The sequence below is a fragment of the Ammodytes marinus genome (genome assembly GCF_949987685.1).
Source record: "Ammodytes marinus genome assembly, chromosome: 20".
Classification (NCBI taxonomy): Eukaryota; Metazoa; Chordata; class Actinopteri; order Uranoscopiformes; family Ammodytidae; genus Ammodytes; species Ammodytes marinus.
In genome coordinates this window covers 13,320,850-13,338,145 of record NC_137224.1, presented here as the reverse complement: position 1 = coordinate 13,338,145, position 17,296 = coordinate 13,320,850, and the positions used below count along the sequence as shown (strand labels likewise).

Here is a 17,296-nt window from a genome sequence, read left to right as displayed (position 1 = left end):
CATCATATATTCCACTTCCACATTAGAGCAACGAGAATCCTTAAGCTATTGTTTTTTTTAAATGTAGCCTTGACGTAATAGGTCGCGGTGGACAGTCTCATATTTGTGCAGCACGCTGTTTATTATTAATATAACGGCCCGTCATCAGACCATACGTACCGGATGGTTTTTATACACATCGATCGCTCCATCAAATCCAAGTCAGAACTTTTTGTATGGGCAGAGATCGTTTTTTAAGTGTCTTTATAAAGTTTCTTGTTAAACCTTAGTGTAGGCTACTGTTTCCTTATCACCGGGTCGCGGAGTCCCGTTGTGTGTTGTTTTGTGTTCGTCTCCACCGCCATGCGTAAAGGCAGTATTATGACAGCTGACGGGAGGAAAAAGAAAAAAATCATCTGACGAACGTGAGTAAACACGAAAACCTTTTTGCTTTGCTTTCTGCGCTCACCTATTTAGCTCTCTCCCTCTTTTATTAGCCCACACCTAGGCCTACACACACGTTAATTCTCACACATTTTATGTAGCTACAAGTCCAAGTGGTGGGCAATTCTGGTGCCGACTAGTAAGGCAGCGGGCGTTAAAGGACTATATGCATTAATAAATTCACGTCAGGAACTCCGCCTGTGCGCGTGTCATCTCATTAGCATCTGTACTTTGGCCACGGCACACCTCTCCCAGGTTTGGCACGGGGCCGCGGCCCCCCGTGTCTCTAGGCACACCGTGGACCCATGGATATATTAGAACACATTTAAAAAGTGCATTTAGCATGTTCCAAAGACCAGCCTTAATAATAATGTGCGTGTGTGTGCATTGCTATCAACAAATTAGGGAGTGAAATTACTATTGAGTAGGGTCACTTCATTTACTGTAGGGCGCTGAACTATCCTGCCTAATACCGTGTTCTTTAACACAGTCTAAACTTAAACAGGAATCATTGCCTGATATACTTTACCATAGGCTATACCACATCTCCTTTGCTGGGATAATGAGGGTTGCTATGAATACCAATCGAAGCCTCAATTATTTTCTTGTTTACCTAACTAGGCCTACGCCACCTCAACTCCACACCACAATCTCTGTATTTTTCCTTTATGTTATTTTTATTGAATATTGAAAACGTATAGGGTGAGAGTAAACATTTACATTAATTTGCTTGTTGGGATCGATTTAACATTGTTTTGTTTTCATATATATTCATGATGCTAAACCATATGTTTTTTGTATATACTGTATAACACACAAACAAATTCAAAAAGACTATTATCCTTTTCAAGCGTGAAGCCGAAGATTCTGAAAAGAAATATGGACCACTGCAACAAGTTTTAAAGCAGACACTCTATCCCATCCATGCTTTTTGTCCATTGAGTATTCTGGAGTACAACTGGAGTGTGCAATAAATGTGTCAATGGCAATTCTACATTTTATTTCTATTTTATTTTATTCACCAGATTCATTTGTGCAAATAGAGCAAATGTACAGAATGACAAATTTTGCTAAACAATATGGTGCCACTGTAAATAGCTTCATGACGGTCAAGTCTTTTTTTTTAAATCTCTAAAGACAACTGCTATTTCAATAATAATAATAAATATGCAAATATCAATCAAAAAATACATTGAAATGAGGATATCAGTTATAGAATGATGTTCAAGTACAAACATGAATTACATATTTTACACCTACTTTCGGTAACACTGGCTACTGCTTATTCTGTGCTATATGTACTGCAGGAACTTCCTCAGTAGAAGCTGTTCTTTCCCTGGTCAGATGTCAACCACACAGCCCGGAGCATTGGATCGTATGGCATCAGATATAACCTTTGCTCCAGATTCCCCTATACCATTTCCCTGCAAACTGCAGAAACACAGAGTTTATTTCTTATTTTTAGTATGAGCAGAATGACAACATAATTGTGTTGCTACTTTCTATACCTCAAACACACACACACACACACACACGCACGCACGCACACACGCACACACGCACACACGCACACACGCACACACGCACACACACACACACACACACACACACACACACACACACACACACACACACACACACACACACACACACACACACACACACACACACACACACACACACACACACACACACACACACACACACACACACACACACACACACACACACACACACACACACACACACACACACACACACACACACACACACACACACACACACACACACACACACACACACACACACACACACACACGTGAGAGAAAGGTGAGTAAGTGGGAGTGGGGCGGGAGAAAGAACTAACTTGATGTATGTGAGTTGGTGGTTCCCCTTCAAGGCTGTTGCGATGAATATAGCTCCGTCCATACCCAAAGAGTTCTCCTGCAGGCTGATGATTGACACAGAGATAAATCCTTATAATTTTTCCTCAAATGTCCAGTAATATAAGTATAGTGCTTTAAGTTCTCAAAGGAATTACATTTTTTTTCCCAAGACACCAACAGGAAAGCTAGTACATAAATCCCTAGGAGCTTCCTTGTAACTAACTGGACGAAGAGTTCACTTAAAGCCTTTGGAAACCTGGTCTAAAAAAGTAGAAATCCGTATCATCAAAATATGGGTGTCTCAATAAGCTTTTACATACATATTATAAAACATAGCTAAAAAGACAGCTTTTGAGACCATTTGACAGGACTATGTAGGTGTGGATTAATCTAACGACGAATCCATGGCAACAGCAATTGATTTTACAGAACCCTCTGACAGAGAACATCAATATCCATAGTTGGGTATAGTGAGACACAAGGTTAGATTGCTGCTACACTATATGAAAGAACTGAATCTTAATTAAGATAAATACTTTTGAATTAATAGGCTTTACTCTTACAAAAAGAATAAATTAAAAATGCCACCTAAATAAACCAGTGCATTCAGCATGAATTGTCTGTATCAAATTCAGTGTATTATTTCAGATTGAACTTTTTTTAAATGTGTTTTCCATGGTAAAGCAAGTAAACTAGAATGTTGTTAAACAAATAATAAGTAGTGCCTACTGTCTACATGGCAATGACAGTGCTTATGCTGCCTAAACGGGGTAACTATTGAAATTAGGGTTCACATGGATCATGATCAGCTCCAAGTCAGGACTTACTTCAACGACTTGAGGCTTCTGTTGCTTTTCAATGCGTTTGCCAGAGCCTTGGCTCCCTCCATACCTACAGTGTTCCCACGTAGACTGAAAAAGTTGGAAATGTGCTTACAGTTTGAACTAACCACAACAAAATGTGCTAACAGGGAGAACAAAACACAGTTGTACATAAATCCAGAGAGTGTTTTTCAGGGGGTATGGAAAATCGAATGTGCCAAAGACACAACTGATTTAGGATGATGATTCTTGTTTTACAATATCTTTCCCTCCCTTTGTGTCACTTCTCGGTTGTCTTTTTTTTCTTTTGTTTGTTTCTTTTGTTTGTTTCATCTGTTCTTCACCAGGACTGCGTAAATTGACAGTTTCATAATGATCCCCCTTTGTGTTGTCAAAATTGGCGAGGCTTGCAAAGAGCTGAAGGCTGCCAGCCAACTTCTGGCTGTTACACCATCCTTCAGTTCAACATGTGTATTATAATAGGCACATTTTAAGCCTATTCCTTTTAAATAGTGCAATTGGGTTATTTATTCTTTCCACTTTGCTTTTCATTTATAAAGTAGTTTTGTATTTTTCCCCTGGTTGTTTCCAGATTAGAAATCTTAAATAAAATAAAATAATAAATACAACTATAAAACAGATCTGCCCATAGTGTTCAGATACACCCAGAAATGTTAAAAAGATTAATTGACAGTCAATCAAACATTCACTGAGTCAATGGATCCCAACAAGGCATTGTCAGGCTTAAAAAGACAACGCTATCATCTTTTGAAATGTGAGTATTACAGGGTGTAAGTGCTCAGCGTGCTACAATCAGCTACAACTGGATGAGCAGCAAAACCACTGAGGAGGAAGAATGAGCTCTGCTGGATTTAAATGGTTTGCTTTTTATATTCTGTAGTATGTGGCTGGATGTGAAACAATGGAACAGTTTGGCGGAGGGAAGAGAGTGTGTAGTGTACTCACTCTAAGGTTTGCAGGGTTTGGTTGGTCATTAGAGCCTCCGCCATCACAATGGCGCCACTTGTGCCCGCAGAGACCCCCTGGAGACTTAAGAGACAGCACACAGTGCAGTGAATAAATGGAAAAACATGTACGTGGATAAAAACCTACGTCTGCCGTCAGTTCTTATTGACTGAAAAAGCAGAAATACATATCGATAGATGATGGTTCACGATTGCAATGCTAACCATAATGTGAGCAGCGATGTGTTGATTTTCAGGGCTTCAGCAAGAAAAATTACGCCTTCATTCCCAATAGCGTTCTCCTGTAGACTGCATCAGAAGAGACACACACACACACACACACACACACACACACACACACACACACACACACACACACACACACACACACACACACACACACACACACACACACACACACACACACACACACACACACACACACACACACACACACACACACACACACACACACACACACACACACACACACACACACACACACACACACACACACACACACACACACACACACACACACACACACACACACACACACACACACACACACACACACACACACACACACACACACACAATTACTATTATACAGCCCGGTGACTGAAACTTCACATAACTGTCCAGTGGCTGAAAAGACCATGACCAGTCAATAAAATCCTGCAGACTGTCATTTTCCCAAACTAATGTTAACCCAGACTTCCTTGGCAGAATACAGCTTTTGAAATGAGTGGGATCGATTTAATTACAGACCACGAGGTGAAATGAGGCAGACAATGTGCAGGCCTCTGAACTATTAGTCTTACTCCAAGAGCTGCATTGTGGCATTGGAGCGGAGTGCATGGGCCAGAGCTTTCGTGGCAGACGACTTGATGAAATTCCACTGAAGACTGTAAAAAGAGGAAGAGAGGCATTTCAGGTCAACTGTGAGGAAAATATCACATTTATATTTTTCACAGGCATGATTTTCTCTTACACATATACAGATTTAAACCTGTATTCACTTTTGAACCGTAGGGGTCAGCACAACAAGCTGTAAACAACAACATGGTGAATGTATCAGCAAATAGCGGCCTATTTACAAATCAGGCAGGTTTTAAATGTGCAGCTACCTGAGGTGGCTGAAAAAACAACGCTCATGAGAGTGTTCAGGAAAGTGCATTCCGATCTTGGGGTTTCTAACAAAAAAGTATCTGAAACTGCTACATTAGTTTTGAGAATCTTAAATCAAGTTTATCCTGATGCTTGTGGTCGATATCCCTTATTAATTTTATTCATGGACCTGATATCATGATTTGCAGGGACAGCAAATACGGTGATGTCTAACCTACTCACAGCTTCATGTGTTTGTCAATGTGTGTGCTTGAGTGTGCATCACAAGTCTCACTTACTGCAAAGACGTGAGGCCTCGATTGACCTTGATTGCGCCAGCTATAGCCTGAACCCCTTCGTCGTGCAACAGGTTGGCTGTGAGACTGAGATTCACATACAAGGTCAAAGCATACACACAGTAGGCACACACTGTACAAACGATAACAGAGAGTGTCATAGACTTCATCATATGTTCATTAGATTATTAGAATATGTATAATTCAAAGTCTATCATTGCTTTCACAATTTGCTTACAGGCTGATGAAAAACCTGGCTTTCCAGTTTGAAAACCCCATGTTTTTCCGTGATAAAATTATCATAAAAATCAAAGACAAATAATGACACCAAATGTTGTGAATGTCACCATCAACCATAGAATTCGTATAATAAAATAAAGCATTTTCAGATTTTACATAATAGCCTTAATTATCATACCACAGTAAGGGGGAGTGACATTCACTGAAGGCCAGATATGTCATCGCCACTGTGGGGCATTACACTGTACTCTTCTATTAATGAGGTGACTCACTCCAGTTCTTGTAGAGAGTTGTTCTCGTGCAGGGCGTGGGCCATGTTCTTTGCTCCCTCCACTCCGATTGAGTTCTCCCTTAAACTAACCAGGTAAAAGAAATACATAGAAGGGAAAAAAGGGATAAGAAACAACATTTTCCCCAATAATCTCAATGCATAATATTTGACGTGTTTTTAAAACTAGGCAGCAAAAGGTGATTTCGACAACAAGGGTTCTCCATGATCACTGACTCCACATTTTTTATTTTTAGCTTGTCACCTCACTCTCAGGTTCAAGACAAGGTGACAGGAACAAGTTCAGACACTGGGCCCTAAAGCTAGTTTGAACATGTCTATAACAGTTGACAGAGAGGGCCAAGAGATTACAGCTAAAAAATGACATTAGAAGTGTGTTGGTGGATATTATGTTTGTGAACAAAAGTTATGGAGGACACAAAGTATTACGCCATTAAGTTTGATAAAAGATACTTTGTTGCCGAGGTCCTGAATTACATTAGACCTTAAGTCATTTAGGAAATCTTGCTGGTAAAACAGAGAGAAGCTTCAGGTTTAATACTGACTTTAAGGAGACAAGTCCACGGTTCAGCCTCAGCCTGAGTGCTTTGGTCAAAGCGGTCATCCCCTTGTTGCTGATGGAATTACTCTGAAGTCTGTAAAAATAGAGAACATGGCCATTATTGTCAATCATTGCTGCAGACCATGAACAAAAGTGTACAAAAACATGGCACTATGGAATATAAGATCATGGAACATGTGCAAAAAATACTGACTGAAGTGAAAGCAGATTGTGGTTGACTGTCAAAGCTTCGGCCAGTGCGATTGTTCCCTTGTCCCCAAGCTGGTTGCTACAAAGACTGCAGACAGGTAGAAAAGTAGTAATCTCAATCTGTATGTGACCATATTACAGTCTCTGTGGCAAACAAGTGTATTACAAAACACAGTATGATATTGTCAATGTTAGTAGAGTGAATTGATATATTGATTTAATATTACTTCAGCTTTGTGAGAGTCCGGTTTGTTTTCAGCGCATCTGCAATCCTTTTAGCGCCCCCCACTCCAATCGTGTTTTTCTGTAGGCTGAATCATTACAAGCATGAAAGAAAAAAGTATTGATTCCTCAACATCATAATCATGAACAAACACACATAAAATACGTATATAGGACATGCAATGGACATCAGTGGGAAGCTGAACAGAACTCACTTCAGGGACACCAGTTTGTTTTTACACTGCAGTACTTCTGCAAGGGCCTGAGCACCTTCCTCTTCAATGGCGTTGTTCTGGAAGCTGATGGGCATTTATATTAATGTACACATTTACACCAACTACAAGTGGTACACTGGCATTTTTGAGGATCACTGTGTGCATATACCAAAGTCTATGGTCATTATACTCACTTAACTGATACCAGTACTTGGTTCATTTTCAAAGCCTCTGCCAGGAACTTTGCGCCTTTAGATCCGATGTTGTTGTTCCGGAGACTAAATCATAAATAGGTACTTAGATGACATAGAGTAATGTAAAGAAACAGAGACACATACCAGAAGAATTGAAGGGACTTGGCGATAACAAACTGAGACTACAAATTTGAGAATCAATATTTAAAGACCACTGTACTCCGGAGGTCAAAATCAATCAATGTTTCTCCAAAATAGCTTCCAGCAAGCAAATATGCCTCATGTAACCTTTAAGCTTGCACTAGTTTCTATGAAATATACATGAGTATCAGCGGCTGGTACATGAATTGAGTAATGTTATTTACAGATATTGTGATTAACCAATGGCAGCCATGAATATGTTGTAATGTATTATGCATAACACACAACTTCCTGTTTTGACCTCTTGAGCACCCCTCTTTTTTTCTTGCTACATTGACATTGCAGTTTTGATTACATTTATTAAATGTATTTTCCGGCAGAGCACGAAGTTCAGGAGAAGCAAAACCGTTTCCGCTTATAAACCCAAAAGGTAGTTCACTTCATTTAGTTGTAATCATTCAAAGGCAACAAAGAAGATCTCACTTGAGAGAGGTTAGCGTCCGGTTCACCAAGAGGGCTCGACTCAAGGCTTTGGCACCTTTGTTGCCGATGGCGTTCTCTGCCAAACTGAGGGGATGAATGAGAAAGGTTACACTCATGTCGTACAAATGATTAACGGTAATCACAGTCATCATCTTCGCAGCAACCAATCCTACAACAGCTTGATAATCACTGGGTTTCTCTTATACCATTGTAATCAACAAGACAGAACCTAACTCATAATTACAAAGTTTCCCCATTCATCTGACGGATCAGGCAAGTTTATCTGATGCAAAGGTTCAGAGCTATTGCACACCAAATTATACAGTATGTTGATATGCTTCCTTCCCTCAATAGAGATTTGAAAAGTAGGTGATGCACCTTAATTTCTGGATATGGCAGTCTTTGGCACTCAAGAGGCTCCCCAATAATTCCATGACATCATCTTTAAAGTGATTATTCTCTAACCTGTAGAGTAGATAAGTTATACATTTCAGACTTTACTGTAATATATCTACTGAATTTGAGTTGATTGGGAGACGGTGCTTTGGGTAGCTGACCTGAGATGGCTGCAGTACAGCAGCTGTGGGAGCAAACACTTCACTGTTGTGTAGCTCAGCAATCCTGTGAGGTTGGTCTGTTCACTGCACTCGGGGGACACATGCAGCAGGTAGCCTAGCACAACACAGTGAGCCCGTGTTAGCTTCCCTGCTAGGCTGCCAAGCTGCAAATCTTCCTCTACACTACGCAAAAGCTCGGTATGTTGCAGTTCCTGTAAACAGTAAGCCAGGTTGACTGCACGCAGAGACACCACAGCACCCCCACTGACCAACAGGCCTTGTAGAAACCCAGCTGCCCATGCTTTTTGATTGCCGTCCTCTTTCCCCAGGGCCAGGAGCCCCGTGAGAGGTTTCAGTGCTACTGGAGACAGCAAACCTGTCAGGAAGCGCACAAACACATCCAAGTGACCATCTTCAGCTTGTTGCGAGTGCTGAAAGGCACTTTTAAAGTGGTTCTGGAAACCGATCTTTGGCCAAGACATGGTGCTCTCTGAGAATAAGTCAAAGATGGCCCGTTTGGAGGAGACATGGTAGAAAGTAGCTGCAAGAAACTCCTGCACAGTCAAATGAGTGAACCGGTAGGTTGCGTAGATGACCGATTCGTCCCGAATGAGAACTCCTGCACCAAGACTGCACTGAGTCAACAGTAGATCTATCCCATAAGCCCTGAGGTCCTGCTCACTGAAGGTGTACTTTTGTTTGAGGAGCCCATAAAACGCCAGTCTTCCAAGATTCCCCAGCAGTTTACGATTGCTCCCATGGAGCTGCTCCGTTCTTAAAGGCTCCCTGCCTCTTGGCTCACCTACTTCTGCCTTCATGGAACAAAAGTGAGTGTACATCTCAGTGCAAGTCCTTGGAAGGCTCTCTTGTGTTCCACTCTGCATGATGTATGTCAGAGTATCAGCTACTATCCAGCAAATACATGGTACATAGCACATTACCATTAAGATCTTATGGGACTTCAAATGTGCCAATATTTTACTGGCAAAATCCCTCTCAGAGAAGTGGTGGTTTAAAAAGAGCTGGATGTCCTTTGGGCTAAATCCAGGGATTTCCGTCACCCTGTCAACCAATCCCCCAGGGATGAGTGAGGCCACTCTTGGCCTGGAGGTCACCCACACAGCGATGTCAGGAAGCAGATTGCCACGGATGATGTTAGTGACCAAGTCATCAATGGGCACTTCTTTCTTTGGGTCATTGCAAGGAGCTGCATCAGAGAAATTTAAACTGCAGCGGAACTCATCCAAACCATCAAGTATGAGCAGAGTGCGGCAGGAGCTGCTCAGGACCAGACTGAGGTCTGTTAAATGAGGAAAAGCCATTTTCACCAGCCTCTCAGCAGAAAGTTTCTCCAATGAGTTCAGCTCGCAAAAACTGAAAGGCAAGACAAAGCTCACATCTGTACAGACAGCTCCTTGGCTCCACTGTCTGATGAAGTGTCGGACCCAGGTTGTCTTGCCGATACCAGCCACCCCGACTGTGAGGGAGACCCTGGGAGGTAAACTGACCCGGGTCAGGGGCTCCAGGAGTTTGGCCAGCCCAAGCTGTCTGAGATGATTTCTTTTCCTTCCTCGAGTCACCCCCACTTGCATTAAGTCATGTTCCTTTTGCTGGAGGTCAGAAAGTCCATCGACTAGAAGTAAGCTTCTAGAGGAGATGTTCAATTCTGGGCAGCTGACCGAATCTCTGTCTCTGTACTGCTCATATCGCAGTGACAGCACCTCTTTATGTTCCTTCACCATGGCATCTGCAGAAAAGAAATTGGGCTCAGGTCATTGTCAGCAAATACATTTTTTCTTCATTCACTAAAAAAAATGTGCCCAAAGAGTAAATCCAATTTCAAGCCACATACCATGGTTTATGATGAGCCGGGCCTCCTGAGATTCTGAGCTTTCTATAAAGCCCCGGAGGGCGTCAGACCCTTGAATATCCTTGCTAGTGACAATAGTTGTGAGCATGTTAATCCGGTCCTGCAACTGGCCCACTTCCTTGATCTTGGTCTCCTCAACGGAACTCAGCACGTCCACCTCTCTCAGATGGGATAACACCCCCTCAAGGAAGGAGGTCGTACTGAAGCGTTGAAGCAGGTCTTGATGCTTTTGGATCCAGCCAGATTCTAAACCAAAACAAAGTGCAGAGAAAACCGGTAAGACATTTTTACAGAGCACTGGAACAATCTTCTGTCACCTCAGCTGTACATTATGTTGAGCCGATTTGAAAATGATAGCGTGCTAAGATAAGATGACAAACATGAGAAACATAACTGCTAGTGTGTCAGCATTGCTCTTGTGAGCATGTTAGTATTCAGCTCGATGTTTTGCTAGCATGGCCTTTTCTGTATTATAATTTCTTTTTTTACAGTGTCAAAGCTTTAACATGAGTCAACATTAATAGCATAATTTCTATTTTATTAATCCAAAATACCAAACAGACACCCCTGCTTAAACAAAAACTACCAGAACCCAGTATTCTTGCAGTGGAATTTAAAATATTTTTCTCAATTTCAGTTTTGTTTTATAGAATAATGTTCTAATGTCAAACTCCAAATATTAATTATTATTCAGTGTTAGAGGCCTTAATATACCACCCTGGCAAAGTTATGTCAGATCATCAATGATATCTTGCCTTAAGCCTTTTGCAGCATTCACTATGATCTGCAATTATCATCAGTGCTTGGGAAACATATGGTGATGGATGGCACCACCCTGAAGTACCCATATCTCTCCCTATGTCTTTTAAAAACTTGACAGTACACATCTTCTCATCACAGTATTAGACAATTATATTTTTAAGATGGTTTTTTTAATAAACCAATCAAAAAACATCCAGGTGGCATTTCATCATATCAGAAGTAAGAGGTTTCAAACATTATCAGGAGAGAATAGAACAACGATTTCACAGATTGTTGACTTGCTTCACATATAATTCAACTGAAATCAAACACGGATTCAAATGTTTGAATTCAAAGCTATTCAAAGCTGCAAAACGGGAATCTTCCAGGAGCATTAGTTTTGTTGAAGGTGAGTAAATATAAATAAAATATCCTTGGGACATTCAGAAAAGATAGTCTCCATCTTGTTTGAGTATACAAAAAGCTCTCCCTGCAATATAAACTGGAATACGTCACATTGCAAAAAATGTTGGCACTGTATTGTGAAAGATTAATATAATTTACAATACTTGTTAGCTTTCTGAACAGTTACAGGGCTTCCCCTAGAAAACTGGTAAGCGGATGTGGTGAGCCGTTGTCATTGTTTGTGATTAATATTTACTCACTAGGCGACAGTCAGTCAAAATAATAGCCACACTCATTGCATTTATGGTATACTTTGTGTGTGATAGAAGCTTTTGACTTAGTATATACACAGTACATTTTCTATGTTGTGGAGAATAATTAAATGGGAGTGAACCACCGCAAGAAACTTGACATGGCCCTAATTTAATTATCTGAAAAGAAAACTAATTAAACTGTCGAGTCGACATTTATTTTAAATCTACAAAGTCTTAAATTGTCAGCAAACATTTAATAGTGAAATATATTCCACCCAGTTTGGTCTCATCAAAACATGACACCTGTCTCCCTTTTGATTTAATAATTTTACAATCTTAACCCCCTTATCCCCCTGCTGTTTTTCAGGGGTTTTCAGACAGTATTACCCATTGCTTTCCAAAGTTCAATCACAAAGAAAAGGTAGTCCTTTCATCCGATTTCATTTATCCCAGGTCCTGTTGCTCTACTGATACAGCTCCTAATCTCACTTAGTGTAATAAAGGAGGTTATATTCGTATTATGCAGGAGACATACAATATGCAATATTTCTTATTACAATACCTTTATAACTATCATTATTACCAATGATTGTCAGGAAAAAAAGCTGTCTTTACCATTGCCATCTACCCTCTAGAGGTGGGGCTGGCTGCTGTTGCAGTAGGCATGTGTTTTAGTTTGTAATGAATTGTTTTTCAGTGGTATCTGCTTGCGTTCCCACAGGCTTCTTTGCTTTAAAATTAATTAAAATAGGGATTTAAAAGGGTAGGAGAGTTTTGGCTGACAGGAAAAGCTACTCCTGACAACATGACCCAGCCCAGGCCACAAGTGCGTGAAAGACGTGACAAATCTGTGAAAGAAGCTCCTTACCCTCCGCTTCTGCTTGTGAAGAGACGGAGCAAGTGGTAGACTGGAGATCCACATAACAGTCGTCCTGCCACGTAATGCGTTTGCTTCGGTCCAGGATAGAATCATAATGAGCCTTTCTCTCCATGAGAGCGCTAGATTATTTCTGCTCCCAGATTTTCCTGCTTGTGTCTGTGCACGAGAATACAGCATTACTAAGACAATGTGCACTTGTGACACTATATTGTGTGAATTAAGTCATACTTTTCTGTGGGAATACAATCAAAATTAAAATACAGTGTAGAGAAGAATTGATTCTAAACAGTTTCCCTGGTCTTAATGTCATACAGTCAAACTTTTTTTCAGGTCACAATGGCACTTTCAAGGCCTCTGTACAAACCAAAAAGAGAGGCTGTAACTGTTGCATATGTAGGCTTTCAGGAGCCTACATATGCAACAGAGTGATAGCTCATCCTCAGAGGGGCTGTCAGTATCAGGTGGATGGTGGGTTTGGAATCTGACTGATAAGGCCAAATCCCTGATGGTTGAGAGAGAGGCCAGCACCCTCACCACTCTCCTCTTCATCATTTACTTGATTTTGGTTGTGCTGCGGCTACATCGGTTAACATATCGTTGCCTTGGAGGAACAACTGACATCCCTAAGGGGCTCTGTCTGAGTTCACCTTACAGAGCTGGTACCAACGAGACACATAACACACAGTGTTTTTATGAAAGAAATCAAAGACTACAGACAACAGTCAAAAGCCCTGTAACATGATGTACCTCAGGCAAACCATCTTGATGTCTTTAGGAAAACGACTTAAATTACTTGAGAGTTTATGTTAAATTGTGATGGCTCTAGTGAATCTGGCTTCCTTGGCAAACAGTAATAACAGGGCACAGCTGAAAGCATCACATTATATCTAAACAGACCTGGAAGCCAGAGAAAACATCTTTATCTGCCACTCCTCAACGTCACTTGCGGCTGTACCTAATTCTTTCAGGTTCACCTTCTTTTATTTTACAAAACAGAATTATCATTTCCAAAAAGAGAGGACCTCATTCATTGTAGCTTTAAGGCACATTGGGCACACCACTTAAGTCGTTTTCAGTTGCACTCAGCTTGTTACCGCGGCCTGGCTATCAGTCTGTAATTCAAGCTTTCAAATGTACTGTATTCTACGCAAACACACTGGTTACGTCCTGAAACCCTGATTTGGAATAAGTGTTCACCAGCTAGGAATATTCCAAAACCACACACTGTATCACCACATGCCCCAACATCTGGTAATTGGTTGCCTGTAAACTATGTTTTTTTAATGACGAAGGAAAATGAAAATTACATTAATAGTTAACCTACAACATGTTATATGCAAATAAGTGTATCAAAATGCTGTAGTTGCTTAAATTCCTCCAATGAAACGTATTGGGTTGACTACCTTCCATTGATTACCTGTCACTTTACCTTATGCTAAACAAGTAGAGCAAGATCGTAGGTGTGCGTTTGTATACTAGTTAACAACTTCTTAATCCCCCCTCATATTCTGCTCCACTCGCAAATGCATCACATTTCATTATAGCTTGAGAGATACAGTGTCTGAAGGGAGCCTCAATCACGCACAATGGATCCACACCTTTTATATACTAGCTAGGCCTATAAGCCCCTTTTACACAGAGATTGCGGCATATTGACGGAACAACATCACTCCAAAATGCCGGCTTTGCTTGCTTCTGTGTTATTTACACAGAACCAAGCAACGCCGGCCTGCTGGTGCATCAGGAGCTCCTGTTACCCAGCGTTCCGGAATGAAAGAGGTGCTTGTAAACAGCGTCAGGTGTGACGTAAACATTTAGCGCCGCGCCGGTCAGCTGCTTTACAACAACAACACTGGCCAGTGAATTGAGAGCAGAAGTGCTGGAGCTTGCAGTAAGAGGGCCGTATTTTACTGTGCCCACGATGTGCCAGTTGATCTCGCTACGCGCTGAGTCCAACATCACTGGGACTGTTAACCAAACTGACAAAATCAATCCGCTTCACCTCTGTGTCTGTGTGTGTGTGTTTGTGTGACAGGTTGGTTGTGAGCGAGTCTCTTTGTGAGAGCAGAGATCACACAGTGTGTGAAGTCACATTACTGTAGGCAGAAATAAAGTGTGGATATACGCTCAGACTTAGGTGTGGATATACGCTCAGATTTAGGATAATAATAGCGGCGGCGATCCTGTCACAGCCAAGCTTAGCCTAGTTTAGGCTAGTCTAGCTTTCCCATTGTACAACTTCTCCTGGGCAGAAATAGACACATACACTCTGCAAAATGCAGCGTGGGGGTTTGGATTGAGCAGCGGACCTTATGACCAGCTAGATTATACGCCTTTCCTTTTATTTGGTGATTTTTACGGGACATCAGGCCGCCGTGATTAATGTTAAACACATGTCCTTCAACTGCTAACATTGTCGCATGTTTAGAACGTAGGCTATGGAACGTCAAACGCCCCCCTGTTCCGCAACAACAAGCTGGAGCATTTAAACAGAGAGGCGGAACTGATTGTGTCGGGAATCTTACTACCCCCCCAGGTAGTAACATTCCCGTAACAATCTCTCGCACCTTTCTTCCCTCGTTCCGCAACGGTCGCATTTAAACAGCAGGGCGGAGGGCCGATATATTCCCGGCTTTCACTGGCTGTGTAAAAGGGGCTTTTGACACCCATTCAGAGAGAAGAGGTCAAGTCAAACAAGGGAGAACAACCTGACTAGGGGTGGGGGGTTGACCATGAATGTGCAGGTCCTTTACAAGTGCTTCCAGTTTTTTTCAAACTATTTCCCGGCCTTGATTAAAATGACAATAATGAGCCTCTACACAGCTCCCACTGTGTCAGTTTGGTACAGGTCACAGTGTTGAGCTGACCTCAGTCTAGCTTTTCCTTCGGCTTGCACTGATGCTGTAATCAGTAGTGGAACAGACTGTGCACTTGTGTTAAGCTTTTAAAAAGAAAATAACCTACGGATTTTGCATCTATTTTCACAACAAAAAAATGTTAGTCTATTGAATATTTAAATTGCATCTATTTGTATGGAATATGCGATATACGGCTTATTTAATAGGATAATTTCAGTTCTTGCATTTTAGTAAAGCTGCAGTGAAAGTACTGCAAACATGACTTTGAATGATGCTTGAGGTTTCACTGAGACAAACGGGAAATGGCAAGCGCCTTCCTGTGTGGTTTGTAGCTGAACACGTAACTTCTCAGAAAGGAAGTTGAACAAAAAAGAACTGACTACAGTCAATGAGCTGAAGACAGTTTGCCAGCTCATTCGGTCTCAAAGCCACTTAATAACTTTGTTGTATTTGTGAAAAAAATAACTAGGGATGATGTCAAACTGTCTCTATAAAAGTATATTAAAAGTGCCCACTACTTACACAACAATCATCACTCAGTCGTATGCATGATGTAAGCAAAGATAAACGCCAGCCTGATGCGGTGCAGATAAATAGGACATGTTCCTTACAAGGTGCCAGTGCATTTCAGAAATACATTGTTGCTGATGTAAGATATAATTTACTTTCAAACACTCAAAGCTTTAAATATCATGTATATTGACAATACATTTATAAAACTATTGAAGAAAAACACTTAGATTTCCAAAAATCCAATTTTAAGAAGTACCTTCAAATCCATTATCTATTACAGTATTAAAATATTGAAAATAAAATGGGAAAGAATACATTGTGATCGTACATTTCAATAACATGACCATGAATGTATTAAAACAAATTAAAACCTTGAAAACTTATAGATTTACAATAAAAGAAAAAAAAATTCCAGACTGTTATATCTTATTTTCCTCGGCCTAGAAAAGATGCAGAATCAAGGCCATGATAGAAAGTGCAGTGTGCATGCATTACACACAAAACTCAAGTCAACTCACCATGAAGTTTAGCATCTGTAGGTGTCAAAGTATGAAAAATGCTGCGGACACAGATGTCTGGTACGGTAACGCCATCGTTCTCACGAGAACAGGTTCAGGGCGATTATCAAGCATGAATTGGAGGGAATCTCTGAGGCGTGAGATCTAGTTGAGGACGAGCAAGCAATTGAAACAAGTCACAAGTGCACAGCAGCTTAAATCAGCTTAATTCAGTACTGCTGCTGCTCCTGGAGATAGTTTCATACTGCAGCTCCTTCCTGCCTGTCTAATCTGCCTTCCTGTGTTGTGGTTAGCAAGTTTAAACAGTAAAAAATAAAAACATCTTTGTTCTAGTGAACTCAATGCAGCATTTTGAAGTTTCGACCACGTTTCAGGCCGTCTCTGCTCAGACTGCTGCTCAACTATGCCATTGATGCTGACACTCAAATAAGACAGGAGACGCAATGATTACTGGTATTGAGGCTTTGCTGAAGGGAAGCAAAGAGAGCTTCAGGTTTCAAATGCACCAGGAGGTAGCACTGCAGTGTTTCTGGCAAGAAAGTGGTGCATAAGCACACACACACACACACACACACACACACACACACACACACACACACACACACACACACACACACACACACACACACACACACACACACACACACACACACACACACACACA

General features: G+C 41.1%; 1 protein-coding gene across 1 annotated transcript; it reads right to left on the bottom strand.

Annotated features, from left to right (window-relative positions):
• Positions 1-1,462: 1,462 nt before the first annotated feature.
• On the bottom strand, positions 1,463-17,160 carry nlrc3 (NLR family, CARD domain containing 3). Its single transcript, XM_080048712.1, has 19 exons — positions 16,633-17,160; positions 12,732-12,899; positions 10,446-10,709; positions 8,594-10,340; positions 8,415-8,501; positions 8,037-8,120; positions 7,413-7,496; positions 7,219-7,302; positions 7,009-7,092; positions 6,786-6,869; positions 6,576-6,665; positions 6,014-6,097; positions 5,505-5,588; positions 4,920-5,003; positions 4,321-4,404; positions 4,097-4,180; positions 3,137-3,220; positions 2,291-2,374; positions 1,463-1,854 (listed from the first exon to the last, which is right to left on the bottom strand). Exons 2-19 carry the CDS (start codon positions 12,853-12,855, stop codon positions 1,764-1,766), a joined length of 3,411 nt encoding a protein of 1,136 aa, XP_079904838.1. The 5' UTR covers positions 12,856-12,899; positions 16,633-17,160; the 3' UTR covers positions 1,463-1,763.
• Positions 17,161-17,296: the final 136 nt, after the last annotated feature.